General features: G+C 42.4%; 1 protein-coding gene across 1 annotated transcript in view; it reads right to left on the bottom strand.

Moving 5' to 3' along the window:
* Positions 1–17,815, bottom strand: part of LOC130357944 (amine oxidase [flavin-containing] B-like) — a 93,959-nt gene that overhangs the window by 8,144 nt on the left and 68,000 nt on the right. The window contains exons 12-13 of the mRNA XM_056560717.1: positions 15,156–15,267; positions 6,014–6,076 (exon numbers count right to left, since the gene is read on the bottom strand). Of these exons, the coding sequence (XP_056416692.1) occupies positions 6,014–6,076; positions 15,156–15,267 (175 nt within the window). The remainder of the gene's footprint in view (positions 1–6,013; positions 6,077–15,155; positions 15,268–17,815) is intronic.

Genomic DNA, 17,815 nt, shown 5'->3' with positions numbered 1-17,815 from the left:
TGTGTGGGTACAAAGGACCAACTTGAACAATGAGTCACATGTCACATGGTGGCACATGACAGAGCCTGGAGGTGGCATCAGTATAAGGAGACCATATAGTGTCTGAATGACTGCCTGGAGTTTGTGACATCATTGGGAGACCATATAGTGTCTGAATGGCACAGCCTGGGTTGGCTGAAGCATGAGGATACCTTATAGTGGCTGAATGGCACAGCCTGGAGGGGGCTGAAGCATGAGGAGACCATATAGTGTCTGAATGGCACAGCCTGGAGGTGGCTGAAGCATGAGGAGACCATATAATGTCTGAATGGCACAGCCTGGATTTGGCAGAAGCATGAGGAGACAATTGGAATTTAAGAATTTTAAATTTAAGGTTAAGATTTTGAAATTGAAATTAAAGAGTTTGAAATTGAAATGTCACTACTCTGCCTGACATAATTATTGCGTATACAATATGCTTCAATATGCTTAAAACAATATTGGTCTAGAACAGCAGCAGGTGTGTACTAATGGCTGTCCTTTCACAGTATATAGGAACTTGACAGATTAAGAGGTGCAAAATAGTATATTACTTAGATGTAGGTATGTGATATGCACTTATGAGGGCAGAAAAATGTGCTACAGTATGCTTTAAATACATATTTTTACCTGTGTCCCAGATTCCAAAATTCCCTTAGAATCAGAAAATGTCAGAATACCACCTGACATTCAAAAGAAGAAAATGATACATACGTTCCAGTGACATTAGCTCATCAGAGGAACAGGAAAACATGATACAACTTGATTCTGCAATTGAAGAACCACAACAAAGAATGAACAACTTAAAGCCTACTGGAACTGAGGAACTTCAAAATGGTAAATCTACCACCTGGGATAGTCAGTCAATTCCAACAACGGGTGGTCAGTATCCACAGTTCTCTGTTTCTGCTAGTCCTTGGCAATATTCCTTTTATTACTGGTATCAACATTGTAATAATGCTGGGAGAGTAACTCAAGGATACCCACATGTTTCCTACAATACACAGTCAACCAATCCTTATAATCAGTCATCTGCCTTTGCATTGCCAAATTCCTATAATACAAACCAGCATTACGCTGATTTCAATGGACAGATTCAAGCTCAGATGTATTCAGTTTCTGGCCCCTTTGGTGCCAATTTGCCAAACAATTGTGCAGATCCATCCTCTTCTTAAAATGAGAATCCAGTGCCAAATCCATACTCTTATAATTCTACTGGAAATACAGGCTGGCCATGGAGTCCTTGGCAATAATGTAGAAAACACGATGAAAGATAAAACAGGATGAAAAGATGAAACAAGACAATATCTCTAGATTCAATATCTGAATTTTTAATTGCAAAAAATTTGCAATTGACTACTTGCAGTAGTACTATTTATGCCAATGACATTCGTAGTTTTTGGCACATTTCTTAACTGTGCTAACTTTTTTGTATGTTTTTGCCTTATATTATCTAAAGTTCAGATGTCTCACCAGTATTTCATTTTTATAAGCAAAATACTTATTTTTATATATTTTTCCATTTTCAAGAGTTTTCCTCAGGGCACTTGCTTAAAGTGTCTATAACTATTGATAACAGGTGCAAAATAGTATACTACTTAGATGTGTACTTTTGCCTGGACTTTCACAGTATCAAGGCCCTTGACAGATTAACAGGTTTGAAACAGTACACTACTTAGATGTACGTATGTGGTATGCACTTATGAGGGCAGAAAAATGCACTACAGTACACTTAAAAAAGTACAACAGCAGCCGGTGAGTACTTTTGCCTGGACTTTCACAGTATCTAGGCCCTTGACAGATTAACAGGTACAAAATAGTAAACTACTTAGATGTAGGTATGTGGTATGCACTTACGTGGGCAGAAAAATGCAACACCAGCAGTACACAACAGTGCTGTGTTTTGTACTAAACACAAAATTACACTCTCTCACAGACTATTAGTAATGGACTGCTGGGCATGTATTATACTATCTACAGACTAGTATAACCAGCAGACCATTTGTGGTGGAACAAACAGGGCAGAAAAATGCTCTACAGTACGCTTACATTTTTTTATTGGAGTAGAACACCAGCTGGTGATTACTTTCAACTGTCCTTTCACAGTATGTAGGTCCTTGACAGATTAACAAGTACAAAATAGTACACTACTTAGATGTAGGTATGTGGCATGCACTTATGAGGACAGAAAAATGCGCTACTGTACGCTTCAAAAATTATTTGAGTAAAACACAAGCCGGTGATTACTTTTGGCTGTCCTTTTACAGTATGTAGGCTCTTGACAGATTAACAGGTACAAAATAGTACACCACTTAAATGTAGGTATGTGGTATGCACTTATGAGGGCAGAAAAATGCGCTACAGTACGCTTAATAAACATATTGGAGTAAAACACCAGTAGGTGATTACTTTTGGTTGTCCTTTCACAGTATGTAGGCCCTTGACAGATTAACAGGTACAAAATTGTACACCACTTAAATGTAGGTATGTGGTATGCACTTATGAGGGCAGAAAAATGCGCTACAGTACGCAAACTGTGTACTGTGTACTAAACCCAAAATTGCAAAAAGACTCTCTCTCAAATACTATTAGGAATGGACTGCTGGGTATAAATGATACCGTCTACAGACTTGTATAACCTGCAGACCAGTTGTTGTGGAACAAAGACACAGATTTGCCCTAAACAATTATTTCTCCCTCCTGTGAAAATGTTTCTGCAGCTAAGGCAACACACAGCTCTCTTCCCCTCTATGTAATTCAATGCTGTTCACAGTGACTGAAAGGTAAATCGCTGCAGTGAGATTTAATTTATGTGCAAAAACGCTGTGCTCTGTGTCCTACAGAAGGCTGAGATGACTAAGAGGTGAAAGGCTGCTGCAACAAGTTTTTCTGTGTAACACACACACAGCGATGTGTGTCCTATCTCTATGCAGTGTATCTCTATGCCGCAAAATGGCTGTCGAATATATAGGGCTGTGACATCACAGGGGAGACTGGCTGCTGATAGGCTGCATCCTGCATGTGATTCAGGGTGATCCCGCCTACTTCCCTTCCCAGCGTTCCTTGCCCCATGTACTGACATGTGGATCCGCCATTTTAGATGCTTGGAGCCCGGACCGCAGTAAATGGATTTTAATGAAGCGATTCGCGCAATAGAATTGCAGCAATATTCGTATTCGTTGCAAATCGAAAATTTCATGAAATTCGTAACAAATTCGGGTTTGTCAGCTTCAATTCTCTCATCTCTAGTGAGCTCCTTGCGTAACAAGGAAATAGAACTTTATAAAGATGAAAAAGCCTATAAAAAGAAATCAAAAGCCTTGAAAATGCCAGTCAGTGGTGTTCAAGTGGGAAATACATTGATCTCTTGATAGGGTCAGGTAGACCAAGAGAGATTTCAGCCAAAACTGCCAGAAGAATTGTTTCGGATACAAGGCATAACCGGCAAGTAATATCAGGGGAAATACAGGCTACTCTGGAAAAAGATGATGTGGTTGTTTAAATGATCACAACATGATGATACTTGAACAAAAATAATTAATGGTCGAGTTGCCAATAAGAAGCCTTTGCTGCGCCAATCAAACAAAGAGAACCTGGATACAATATGCCCCAAAACACCCTAAGACCCCTCACAGCTTCTGGAACACTGTAATTTGCAGTGACAAGACAAAAAACAGAGCTTTACCACACCCATAGATGCTATGTTTCGAGAAGGATCAAAAAGGCTTAGAGGGAAAAGAATTCCATCCCCATTATGAAGCATGTAATCTAAAAGGAAAACAGAAGGCGCTCCATGTGCAGGATCAGCAGGTCAGGCCCATAGGGAGGGGGAAGAGATCTATCCCACGCCGCTTGCCAGAGTTGGTTGTGTGCACACACACAACAATGGGAAGCGCCTGAAAGTGTATATGTCCTCATCCGCAGCCCTCCTTGAAAACGATAGATAGGCAGATGGACCGTGGAAGTAGGAGAAATCGGCACTGGATGAAGGAGCCAGGAGAAGTAGCGGCATAAAATCAAGGCAGGTTTATTGGATGCAACGCGTTTCTCAGCGCATGCGCAGCTTCATCAGGCATGACAGGATTGGGCTCGCATGGGGTATAAATACCTACATGTGTTAACCCTTTATATCCTTAATATCCTTAATAAAGTTAATATCCTCCAAGAACACAGACTGCGTACATCGCCTCTCTAATCCAGAGTCCTGGATCTCAAGGCGAAGTCGCAGAGTGTGAATGGGGAACATAAAGAGAGGCCATTCACACTCTGCGACTTCGCCTTGAGATCCAGGACTCTGGATTAGAGAGGCGATGTACGCGGTCTGTGTTCTTGGAGGATATTAACCCCTAACAGATCACTTCTTTATATATATAATATACCTTTTTGTGTTTTTCATTTAATTGATACATGTTACTGATGTTTAAATTGCTGTATGTTATATGAGATGGAGAGCGACATGTATTTTATGTAAGGTTCATGTCTTATTCATATTTTCGGTATAAACAACTTTTTTATGTAATATAAAGGGTTAACACATGTAGGTATTTATACCCCATGCGACCCCTCTCCTGTCATGCCTGGTGAAACTGCGCATGCGCAGCGAAACACGTTGCATCCAATAAACCTGCCTTGATTTTATTCTGCTACTTCTCCTGGCTCCTTCATCCAGCGCCGATATCTCCTACTCCCACGGTCCATCTGCCTATCCATTATGAAGCATGTTAGTGGGCAGCTCACTGATGTTTTGGGTAGATGTGAGCTCTAAAGGCATGGGAATGGCAAGATGAATGCAGAATGTTATCGAGAAATACTGACAGACAATTTGCATTTTTCTGCAAGAAAGCTGAGAATGGGATCCTCCAGTGGTTGCAAGAAGAAAAAGGTGAAGGTTCTGGAGTGGCCACCACAGTCACCTGATCTTAATATCATCGAGCCACCCTGGCGAGATCTCAAATATGCGGTTCATGCGAGGTGACCAAAGGACTGCTATACCTATAAGAATCTGGAGCTTCATAGACAACTATTACAAAAGACTGCACACTGTTTTTGATGCTAAAGGAGCAATGTACAGTAAGAACTAGAGGTATGCAGACTTTTGTTACCATACTTTATTTTATGATTCCATCCAGACGCTGCCGGTTAGGTCATCAGGTGCACAAAATGATGCAATGTATACCTTGGAATATTGTATACATGAAAGTTTATTAAAAAATAATAAACAACATACAGATTACGCGTTTCGAGGGTGACTCCCCTCTTCCACCTGATCTGAGGAAGAGGGGAGTCACCCTCGAAACGCGTAATCTGTATGTTGTTTATTATTTTTTTAATAAACTTTCATGTATACAATATTCCAAGGTATACATTGCATCATTTTGTGCACCTGATGACCTAACTGGCAGCGCCTGGATGAATGAGGTCCTTTTCCATTTTCCGTTTGATGACTACGTCAGGACGTATGTGCCTGTGACCTCCGGCTTGCAGCCCTCCTTTGGACATCAGTGAGTACCCCTATTTGGGGTGATATGCGTTACTTCTATTTACATCTGGTGAGCAGCCACCTATAAGTGCCGTGGGTTTCTCCCACATTTACACTTGCTGTTTGTGTTTAAGGGTAATACACGAGGCGCCGTTCCCCGGTCTTTTTTCTTTCTATTTATTTTATGATTGTCATTGTGTAATAACCTACAGTTGAATTTTAATGCCAAAGAAAATAAAAGAAATGTGTTTTGCCTACTCATGCTGTGTTCTTTAAAACTGGTACATATAGGGGGAGATTTATCAAAACCTGTGCAGAGGATAAGTTGCCCAGTTGCCCGTAACAACCAATCAGATTTCTTCTATTATTTTTAAAAAGGCCTCTGCAAAATGAAAGAAGCGATCTGATTACTATGGGCTACTAGGCAACTTTTCCTCTGCATGGGTTTTGATAAATCTCCCCCATATTCTCCAAGGGTTTGCAAACATTTTTGCTTTTATTCCTTTTTAAACTTACCACAGATTCTGGCTCTGGTACCCATATCTCGTCCTCTCCTATGCGTCCCATCTTGCACATGACCTGCAAGGACATGATTTATGAAACTGATATTCCGTAGTCTTAACCAATAAACATAATTTGCTTTGGATGCATGAGGTTCTGCATTTCAATGGGGGAGATCTATCAAAACCTGTCCAGAGGAAAAGTTGCTGAGTTGCCATAGCAACCAATCAGATTGCTTCTTTCATTTTTCAGAGGCCTTATGAAAAAGGTGATCTGATTGGTTGCTATGGGCAACTCAGCAACTTTTCCTCTGGACAGATTTTGATAAATCTCCCCCATTATGTTTACAGCAAAGAAATTATTTTATCTCATGTGAAAGTAAAAAGAGGAGCTAACTATATTTAAGTACTATCACAGCAACCACTAAAACTTTTATTGGGTCTAAAGAGGTTCCCCACTCTTAGCAAACAAAGCAAACGAACAAGAGAAAGCTTTATCACTAAGACACTGATTGGTAGTCACTGTATGCCCTAAAGTTTTTATTTTATAGTGTCTTTACAAATGCAGTGCAGTATTTGTCAGGTATAGCCTAATAGATTATTGGATGAGAACATATTTTACCACTAACCTTCTACAAAAGGGACTATATAAAGTATAATTTATATCGCTGTGTCCAAAAAGAAGAATACTATACAAAAACATGGTGGGAGCTACGTAATAGATACAGGCACTGCACCTAATAGGCATAACTGATGTGCATAACAAGGATGGATTTTGTGGTTGTAAAAAAAACACCAATATAAACATAGTACAAAGTAACATAGTTTGTAAGGTCAAAAAAAAAAGACGAGTCCATCGAGTTCAACCTAAACCCTACTGTGTTGATCCAGAAGAAGGCAAAAAAAAAAACATGAGGCTGATGCCAATTGCCCCATGAGAGAGGAAAAATTCCTTCCTGATCCCAATATGGCAATCAGAATAAATCCATGGATCAACATTCTCTCCACATAAATCTAGTATCCATAACCTGTAATGTTATTACTCTCTAGAAAAACATCCAGGCCCCCCTTGAACTTGTTATTTGTGTCAGACATCACAACATCATGGGACAGAGAGTTCCATAGTCTCTCTGCTGCTCTTACAGTAAAGAATCTCTGTCAGTGATGATGGTGAAATCTTCTTTCCTCTAGATGCAGAGGATGCCCACTTGTCATGGTTACCGTTGTAGTGAAGAAAATTGTTACCTGTAGAGAAATGTGTCCAAGCAGCTGATGATAAATACTGAGTCAGCAAAGCCACTCTGATTGGCTGAGACACGCACCCGGCCCCACACTATTGATTGCTGGGGGGTGTGCAGCCTCTCTCTGCTCAGTATTTGGCGCCAGCTCCCTGGACACTTTTCACTACACCCTGATCTCTGCACTCTCACAGCAGAATATAGCAAACTGTATCCTCTCTAAAAGTATGGAGAGATCGGGGCAGAGAAGCGGAGAACAGGGATGTTGAAAACTATGTCCCCGCTGCTGCCGCTGCTGTAAAGCTCGTCAGCCTTGGGGATGTAGAAATGTGTGTCCCCGCTGCTGACTCTCTTCATCCCAATCCCTGTGGTGGGGATGTAGAAATGTTTGTCTGGGGGGGCAGAGGCAGTCGAGACCGCTATCCATCACCACTCTTCCCTGCCTCTGATTACCATTTCATCAAATCAGTGTACCTGTACCTCCCTGTTTCCCCACAGATTTTCTACATCCTCTAGGCAGGGGAGAGCGGTGATCCCGCTCTCCCCTGCTTCTGTGCTGGGGACACCATCATAGGGAAGCAGTGAGGCATGGGTACACTGATTTAAAGAAGCAGAGGAAGGGGAGAGCGGTGATGTATAGCAGTTTCCCCTGCCTCTGCACTAGGGGACACACATTCCTACATCCTCGCTGCGGGGATCGGGATGGAGAGAGTCAGCAGCGGAGACACACTTCTACATCCCCCAGGCTGGTGAAAGCCATAAGGATTGGGTGCACAGTTTTACAGCAGCAAGAGTGTGCCGCAGCAACAGGGACACAGTTTTCAACATCCCTGTTCTCCGCTTCTGTCCCGATCTTTTTGCTCTCATAGTGAGGATAGTTTGCTTTATCCTGCTGCGAGAGCGCAGAGATCGGGGTGTAGTGAAATGTGTCAAGGGAGCAGGTACCAAATACTGAGCTGAATGAGGCTGCTATAACCAATAGTATAGGGCAGGTGTACGCATCTCAGCCAATCACAGTGGCTTTGCTGACTCAGCATTTATCATTAGCTACTTAGAGACATTTCTCTACAGTGAACAATTTTCTTCACTACACTGAAAAGATCCCTGTGCTGTCCATTCACATATTTGTAGATTTTACTCAAGTCGCCCCTAAGATGTCTTTTCTCTAAACTAAATAACCCCAAGCTTGATAACCTGTCTTGGTACTGTAATCCTCCCATACCATTGCCCTCCTCTGCACCCTCTCCAGTACGGCCATGTCCTTTTTGAATACAGATGACTAGAATTGGACACAATACTCTATATGTGGTCTGACTAGTGATTTATACAGCGGCCATGTCCTTGTCACTAGACTTGTGCACGACCAAAATTATTATTATTTTTTTTTGGATAACATTTTTTTTTGGCTCTGTTAAACCTTCAGGATATAGTAATTCGTTTTATTCTGTTTTTGGATGTATTAGTATATATATCTTTTTCGGTTCTATTCGGAAACTGTTCGGCTGTCGGATGCATTCATTATTTCAGATGTATTCGTTATATATATCATTTGTTTAACTTTCGTTTTCAGACGATTTCATTATTCGTTTTCATGCTTGTTTCTAACGCAGGCCTTGCTGATGCTCTCTTCTAAAAAATAGCGGGTGTTACCTTAGCTTGTTTTGCAGTTGTCTCTTTGCCAGAAGCCAAATTTTCCTCAAGTAAACTGTCCATTTCTGCAAATCCAGTGACTCCACACTCCAGTAACACCAGGCAAACTCTCACAGAACTACCTCAAACGCCCGAAAACGGTAAAATTGGTATAAATTTGCATTCGTGCCAAAACAAATTGCACATGTCTACTTGTCACGTACCTCTATGCATCTCCTGATTTATCCCATGACTTTGTTAGCCTTGGTAGCCGCTGCCTGGAACTGATTGCTAAAGTCGAGTTTACTGTCCACCAGTACCCCCAAGTCTTTTTCGGTAGAAGTTTGACCCAGTGTCTTATCATTTAGCACATAATTGTACATTTTGTTTTTATGGTCAAAGTGCATAACCTTACATTACTCCACATTAAACTTAACCTCTTCAGGACGCAGAGCTTATGCATACGCCCTGCATCCTGAGTCCTTAAGGACGTAGGGCGTATGAGTACGCCTGTGGGAATTCCGGTCCCCGCCGCTAGCCGGTCAGGGACGGGACCGGGATGACTGCTGGTGAAGACTACGGAAGCCGGTGAGTAGTTGCCAAGCAACATCTGGGGGGGGGGGGGGGGCTAAAGTTTGGAGACCACTATACAGTGGTCTCTAAACTGTAGCCCTCCAGATGTTGCAAAACTACAACTCCCAACATGCCCAGACAGCCGTTTGGGCAAACTGGGATTTGTAGTTTTGCAAAATTTAGAGAGCTACAGTTTGGAGATCACTGTGCAGTGGTCTCTAAACTGTGGCCCTCCAGATCTTGCAAAACTATAACTCCCAGCAGGCCCACATAGCAGTTTGCTGTCTGGGCATGCTGGGATTTGTAGTTTTGTAACATCTGGAGGGCCACAGTTTGGAGATCACTGTGCAGTAGTATCTAAACTGTAGCCCTCCAGATGTTGCAAAACTGCAAATCCCAGCATGCCCAAACAGCAAACAGCTGTCTCGGCATGCTGGGAGTTTTAGTTGCGTACCTCCAGCTGTTGCATAACTACATCTCTCAGCATGCCCTTCGGTGATCAGTGCATGCTGGGAGTTGTAGTTTTGCAACAGCTGGAGGCACACTCACACTGGGTGGAAAATACTGAGTTAGGTAACAGAACCAAACTGAAGGTTTTCCAACCAGTGTGCCTCCAGCTGTTTCAAAAGTACAACACCCAGCATGCACGGTCTGTCAGTACAGTTGTAGTTTTGCAACAGATTCACACAGGCAGGTTTACAGTAAGTTTCCTGCTTCAAGTTTGAGCTGTATCAAATGTTCTGCCACGGCGCAAACTCCTACCAGGAAACTCAGCATAAACCTCCGCCTGTTTGAATGTACCCTAAAAACACTACACAAACACATAATAAAGGTTAAAACACTACATATACACCCCCGTACACTGCCCCCCCCAATAAAAATAAAAAACATATACAAAACGGAGCCTCCAGCTGTTGCAAAACAACTATTCCCATCATTTCTGGACAGCCACTGATTATTCAGGCATGCTGAGAGTTTAGCAACAGCTGGTGGCACCCTGTCTGGAAATCACTGGTGTAGAATACCCCTATGCAATCCGTATTTTAGCCCTCAAATGCGCATGGTGCTCTCTCACTTCGGAGCCCTGTCGTATTTCAAGGAAACAGTTTAGGGCCACATGTGGGGTATTTCTGTACTCGGGAGAAATTGCGTTACAAATTTTGGGGGGCTTTTTCCCCTTTTACCCCTTATGAAAAGAAAAAGTTGGGGTTTACATCAGCCGGTTAGTGTAAAAAACATTTTTTTACACTAACATGCTGGTGTTGCCCCATACTTTTTATTTTCACAAGAGGTAAAAGGGAAAAAAAGACCCCCAAAATTTGTAACGCGAAATACCCCATATGTGGACGTAAAATGCTCTGCAGACACACAACAAGGCTAAGGAGTGAGAGTGCACCATGTACATTTGAGGCCTAAATTGGTAATTTGCACAGGGGTGGCTGATTTTATGGTGATTCTGACATAAAGGCAAAAAAAAATAAAAAATACCCACATGGAAACTACACCCCTCACGGAATGTAACAAGGGGAATAGTGAGCCTGAACACCCCACAGGTGTTTGACGAATTTTCGTTAAAGTTGGATGGGAAAATGAAAAAAAAAATTTTTTTACTAAAATGCTGGTGTTACCCTAAATTTTTCATTTTCACAAGGAAAAATGGGAAAAAAAGCCCCCCAAAATTTGTATTCCCATTTCTTCTGAGTAAGAAAATACCCCATATGTGGATGTAAAGTGCTCTGCGGGTGAATTACAATGATCAGAAGAGAAGGAGCTCCATTAGGCTTTTGAAGAGAAAATTGGTCCGGAATTGAAGGCCACGTGTGTTTACAATGCCCACATAGTGCCAGAACAATGAACCCCCCCACATGTGACCCCATTTTGGAAACTACACTCCTCATGTAATGTAATAAGGGGTACAGTGAGCATTTAGACCCCACAGGTGTCTGACAGATTTTTGGAACAGTGGTCCATGAAAATGAAAAATAATTTTTTTATTTGCAAAGCCCACTGTTCCAAAGATCTGTCAAACGCCAGTGGGTTGTAAATGCTCACTGCCCCCCTTATTAAATTCTGTGAGGGGTGTAGTTTCCAAAATGGGGTCACATGTGGGGGGGTCCACTGTTCTGGCACCATGGGGGGCTTTGTAAATGCACAAGGCCCCCGACTTCTATTCCAACCAAATTCTGTCTCCATAAGCTCAATGGCGCTCCTTCTCTTCTGAGCATTGTAGTGCGCCAGCAGAGCACTTGATGTCCAAACATGGCGTATTTCCATACTCAGAAGAAATGGGGTTACAAAGAAATGTAAAATTTGTGGAAAAAACAGCATTTTAGTGAAAAAAAAATCATTTACACATCCAACTTTAACTAAAAGTCATCAAACACCTGTGGGGTGTTAAGGCTCACTGTACCCCTTGTTACGTTCCTTGAGGGGTGTAGTTTCCAAAATAGTATGCCATGTGTTTTTATTTTTTGCTGTTCTGGCACCATAGGGGCTTCCTAAATGTGACATGTCCCCTAAAACCATTTCAGCAAAATTTGCTTTCCAAAAGCCAAATGTGACTACTTCTCTTCTGAGCATTGAAGTGCGCCCGCAGTGCACTTGACGTCCACACATGGGGTATTTCCATACTCAGAAGAGATGGGGTTACAAATTTTGGGGGACATCTCCTATTGGAAAAAAAAATTGCATTTTTGTGAGAAAAAAATCATTTACACGTCACACTTTAACGAAAAGTCGGCAAACACCTGTGGGGTGTTAAGGCTCACTGGACCCCTTGTCACGTTCCCTGAGGGATTTAGTTTCCAAAATAGTATGCCATGTGGGGGTTTTCTTGCTGTTCTGGCACCATAGGGGCTTCCTAAATGTGACATGCCCCCCCAAAAACAATTTCAGAAAAACTCACTTCTCCAAAATCCCATTGTCGCTCATTTCCTTCTGAGCCCTCTACTGCGCCTGCCAAACACTTGACATACACATATGAGATATTTCCTTACTCGTGAGAAATTGGGTTACAAAAAATGTACCCCTTGTAAAAATTAAAAAATTGGGTCTACAAGAACATGCGAGTGTAAAAAAGTGAAGATTTTGAATTTTCTCCTTCACTTTGCTGCTATTCCTGTGAAACACCTAAAGGGTTTACACACTTACTAAATGTCATTTTGAATACATTGAGGGGTGCAGTTTTTATAATGGGGTCATTTGTGGGGTATTTCTAATATGAAGGCCCCTCAAATCTACTTCAAACCTAAACTGGTCCCTGAAAAATTCAGATTTTGAAAATTTTGTGAAAAATTGGAAAATTGTTGCTGAAATTTGAAGCCCTCTGATGTCTTCCAAAAGTAAAAACATGTCAACTTTATGATGCAATCATAAAGTAGACATATTGTATATGTGAATCAATATATAATTTATTTGGATGTCTATTTTCCTTATAAGCAGAGAGTTTCAAATTAGAAAAAAAAATTAGAATTTTTTCATCAAATTTTTGAATTTTTCACCAAGAAATTATGCATGTATCGACGAAATTTTATCACTAACATAAAGTAGAATATGTCATGAAAAAATAATCTCAGAATGAGAATGAAAAGTAAGAGCATCCCAAAGTTATTAATGCTTAAAGGGACAGTTGTCAGATTTGCAAAAAAGGGCTAAAATGAGGATTAAAATGAGGTGCGTCCTTAAGGGGTTAATTTGCCATGTCTGTGCCCAAGTCGCCCGCTTCCCCAGATCCCTCTGTAATATTATGTTATCCTCCTTTGTGGTAATCACCATACCCAGTTTGGTGTCATCTGCACATATAGAAATTCTACTTTGTAATCCCTCTACAAGGTCATTAATAAACAAATTGAAAATAAGTGGAGCCAGTACTGACCCCTGTGGTACCCCACTAATAACTGTCACCCAACCAGAGTAAGTTCCATTGATACTCCCCCTCTGCTTCCTGTCACTAACCCTGTTGCTAATCCATTTACATATGTCCTCCCCCAGTCCCAGCATCCTCATTTTATGTACTAACCTTTTGTGTGGCTTAATATCAAACACTTTAGAAAAGTCCAGATATATAACATCCACAGCTTAACCCCGATCCAATCTATAACTGACGTTCTCATGGAAGCTGATCAGATTAGTCTGACAGGACCAATCTTGCATAAACCCATGTTGGTGCTCTGTTAGAAGATTATTTTCATTAAGATATTCCAGGATAGCCTCTCTCAGAAAACCCTCAAAATCTTACCCACTACAGATGTTAAACTTACAGGCCTATAGTTCCCGGGATCCCTTTTTGACCCATTTTTTAATATTGGTACCATACTTGCTAGGCGCCAGTCCTTATCGTTTATCGCTTCTTTAAAGGGGTACTCCGGCCCTAATATATCTTATTATCCATCCAAAGGATAGGGGATAGGATATATGATCGCGGGGGTCCCGCAAGCCCCGCACATTTGTGAGCTCTCCGCAGGTTTCAACAGCCGTCACGCCCCCTTCCATAGACGCTTTACACTGGGAGCCTCCAAAGGTGGGTGCGGAATAACAGATTGCGGTGGTCCCCAGCGGCGGTACCCCCGCAATCATACGTCTTATCCCTTATCCTTTGCATTGGTGATAAGATGTATTAGGGCCGGAGTATCCCTTTAACTGTTTTGGTTAGCCAAATTGGTTTTCTTCTATTTCTAGCCCTTTTATTCCAGTAGGGTATATGTCGTTCACAATATCTATTAAGGATGCTCTTTAAAGTGTCCCATCTAGCTTGTGTACTTTTATTACTAAGGGCAAGGTCCCATTCTATGCCATTGAGGTCCTCTCTTAGTTGTTGGAAATGTTTTTGGAGCCCACTAGTAGACATCCTTTTATAGGATAAACAAAAACATATTATGTTATGGTCACTAGTACAAAGATAACCCCCTACCTCTACCTCGGATACTTTGTCTGTCCTTTTAATTAGTATAAGGTCCAGAAGCGCTCCTCCTCTTGTTGGGTCCTGCACTAGTTGGGAAAGGTAATTGTCCTTTATTATTGCCAAAAAATCTGCTTCCCTTGCTTGAGCTGCAGGTTTCAGATCCCCAGTTGATGTCAGGATAGTTAAAGTCCCCCATAATAATGACTTCCCCCTTCTTTGCTGCCCCATCTATTTGTCTTATGAGTATGTTTTCTGCTGTTTCTGTTATACTTGGTGTCTTATAACAAACCCCTATTAGTAATTTCTTGTTCTTACCTTATTTCTACCCACAGATACCAGGATAATTTTCCTCACCAATGTCCTCATGCAGAACTGGCCCAAGACAGGATTTTACATGTAAGAAAACCCATCCACCTTTCTTACTTGCATGAACAGAATGTATCCCTGTACATTAACCACCCAGTAATAGCAAGAGCGTGAGTGGTAAATACAGGAAGAACTGTGCATTGCAACAAATACACCAATTGCCAAGGTAAGCTGCAAGTAACCAAAAATAAACAAATCCACGTCTAACCCCACATCAGTATACTTACAGCTGAGCAGTGCCTGACCCTAATGCCATTTCGCCACCAAGACAAAGCCATTGTGGCAAAACGGCGTTGGGGGTCAGATGCTGCTCGGCTGTAAGTATACTGATGTGGGGTAAGGTGTGGGTTTGGTTTATTTCAGGTCTTTAAAATTGATGACCAATCCCATTGATATCCAACATGGATATTGCTTACATACACCATAAAATACTTTTCATAGTTTTACTTTACCTCTCTGGCTGCCCTCTCTCCAGCTTCTATGGCACCTTCCATGTATCCACTCCATACTGTAGCTGTCTCTGTACCAGCAAAGTAAAGCCTTCCAACAGGTTTGCGAATCACACTGTGGGAACATATGAACATAGGGGGTAATGTATCAATTATATATACTGTGTATTTTGCTTTGAACTGATGCAAAATTTTGAGCAGCCTGCAAACTGTGTATAAATTTGTGACTTTTTAGAGATGTAAGTGGCTTACTCTGACTTTTGGTTTTTGACAGGGTCTATTTTATGTGATACATTTATTAAATGTGACTTTTCAGGTTTTACCACAAAGTTGCATTCTGATGCAGGACAGGGGATGGTTTATTTTCAAGCTTAAATTAAGGGACAGTTTATTAATAGGTTTATGTAATATCGACACACAACTCATGAAATAGACAAAGTGTCCAACTAATGATGATTGACACACCAAGAAACACATAGCAAAAGAAACTGAACAAATTATGAATTCCCCCACAATATTTACATTTACAAATATTAATGGGGATTTTTTTGCTTATGAAATGTAAACATACACAGGATGCTGCTATATCTATATGCTGTGATATTACTTTTCCTCTTTATTACTTTATATTTTTTTCATCTCCCTTTGTCATGTTACACAAGAAATAACTGAACAATCTTTGCATTGTGGCAGGGTAAATTAGCTTGCTAAAGGGGCCACTGCTTAACAGAATACTGCTTAACAGAAAACAGTGACTGAATTCACCAAAAGGTTTGCTAGACACTGAAGTGTGTACGGTATTTCAAGTGCTGAAGGCCCGTATAACTGTGTATTTTGCATTGCATATGCATTTTCCTGCTATAACATGAGTTATCCAGTGAACAGAGGGTTAAGTCTTGCTAAAACCTGTCTCACATTGCATTTGTAGAAATATTTTTCTGTACAGTGAAGTCAGAATCTGGTCACAACCTAATCAATAGCTTCAGGAGTTATTCCAACTCCACCACCTTAGCCTAGGAAAGGAAATAGAACATTCTTCACTTTAGAGTAATCTAGCCTTGGTTTAGCCAAAAGTATGTAAGCTAATCTACTTTGTCACACCACACATGCCTGAGGAGACTTATTTTTGTGAGCCTAGGTATAGCTAAAGTCAGGCATACCTAATGTGAAAGGGCTAAATTGTCATTAGTCCTGTCCATAATTAAGTCCAAGCCTGATGCCTAGCAAATCCGTCTGTAAGGATTATTCAGTGGATTAGGGGTCTACAATATTTTTTTGCCACAGTTCACCTCCTTAAGAATCCTTGTTCAGTTAGCTCAAAGACTTTATGCCAGTGCATTAGAGGGTCAGAAATCTATCTACATTTGCAATTAGACATTTAAAAATGCAAAAGAACCAAAGTTATATTCCTGCTAAAAGCATAGTCTTTAACCCCTTAAGGACCCGGGGTTAAAGACTAAAATTTTGCACCTAAAAATCCATATTGTTACGCCGAGCGCTCCGGGTCCCCGTTCCTCCCCGGAGCGCTCGCCTCATCTTCGTTGTTGCAGCGCCCCGGTCAGATCCACTGACCGGGTGCGCTGCGGTCCCGCCTTCAGCCGGGATGCGATTCGCGATGCGGATAGCGCCCGCTCGCGATGCGCACCCCGGTCCCCGTACCTGACTCGCTCTCCCTCGGTCCTGTCCCGGCGCGCGCGGCCCCGCTCCCTAGGGCGCGCGCGCGCCGGGTCTCTGCGATTTAAAGGGCCAGTGCACCAATGATGGTGCCTGGTCCAATCTTCCCAATTAGCTTAATTGGCTCCCACCTGTGCACTTCCCTATATCACCTCACTTCCCCTGCACTCCCTCGCCGGATCTTGTTGCACTTGTGCCTAGTGAAAGCGTTCCCTTGTCTGTTCCTAGTCCGTGTTCCTGACCTCCTGCCGTTGCCCCTGACTACGAATCTTGCCGCCTGCCCCCGACCTTTTGCTACGTCCGACTTTGCTTCTGCCTACTCCCTTGTACCTCGCCTATCTTCAGTATCTTCAGCAGCCAGAGAGGTGAGCCGTTGCTAGTGGATACGACCTGGTCACTACCGCCGCAGCAAGACCATCCCGCTTTGCGGCGGGCTCTGGTGAAAACCTGTAGTGGCTTAGAACCGGTCCACTAGCGCGGTCCTCGCCATCCCTCTCTGGCACAGAGGATCCACTACCTGCCAGCCGGCATCGTGACAGTAGATCCGGCCATGGATCCCGCTGAGGTTCCCCTGCCAGTTGTCTCTGATATCGCCCGACAGATCGCCCATCTAACCCACCAGCTGTCGGAAGTGTCCACCATTGTGCACCAACATTCGCAACTTCTTCAGCAATCATCTCCTCCGCCAGCTCCTGCACCTCCTCCGCAGCGAGTGGCCACTCCTAGCCTCTGCCTGTCCTTGCCGGACAAATTTAATGGGGACTCTAAGTATTGCCGTGGCTTTCTTTCGCAATGTTCCCAGCACTTGGAGATGATGTCGGACCAGTTTCCTACTGAAAGGTCTAAGGTGGCTTTCGTGTTCTGCCTTCTGTCTGGAAAAGCCCTGTCATGGGCCGCACCGCTCTGGGACCGCAATGACCCCGTCACTGCCTCTGTACACTCCTTCTTCTCGGAAATTCGAAGTGTCTTTGAGGAACCTGCCCGAGCTT

This window comes from Hyla sarda, chromosome 2 (assembly GCF_029499605.1).
Source record: "Hyla sarda isolate aHylSar1 chromosome 2, aHylSar1.hap1, whole genome shotgun sequence".
Classification (NCBI taxonomy): Eukaryota; Metazoa; Chordata; class Amphibia; order Anura; family Hylidae; genus Hyla; species Hyla sarda.
This window is presented reverse-complemented; position numbering and strand designations above follow the sequence as displayed.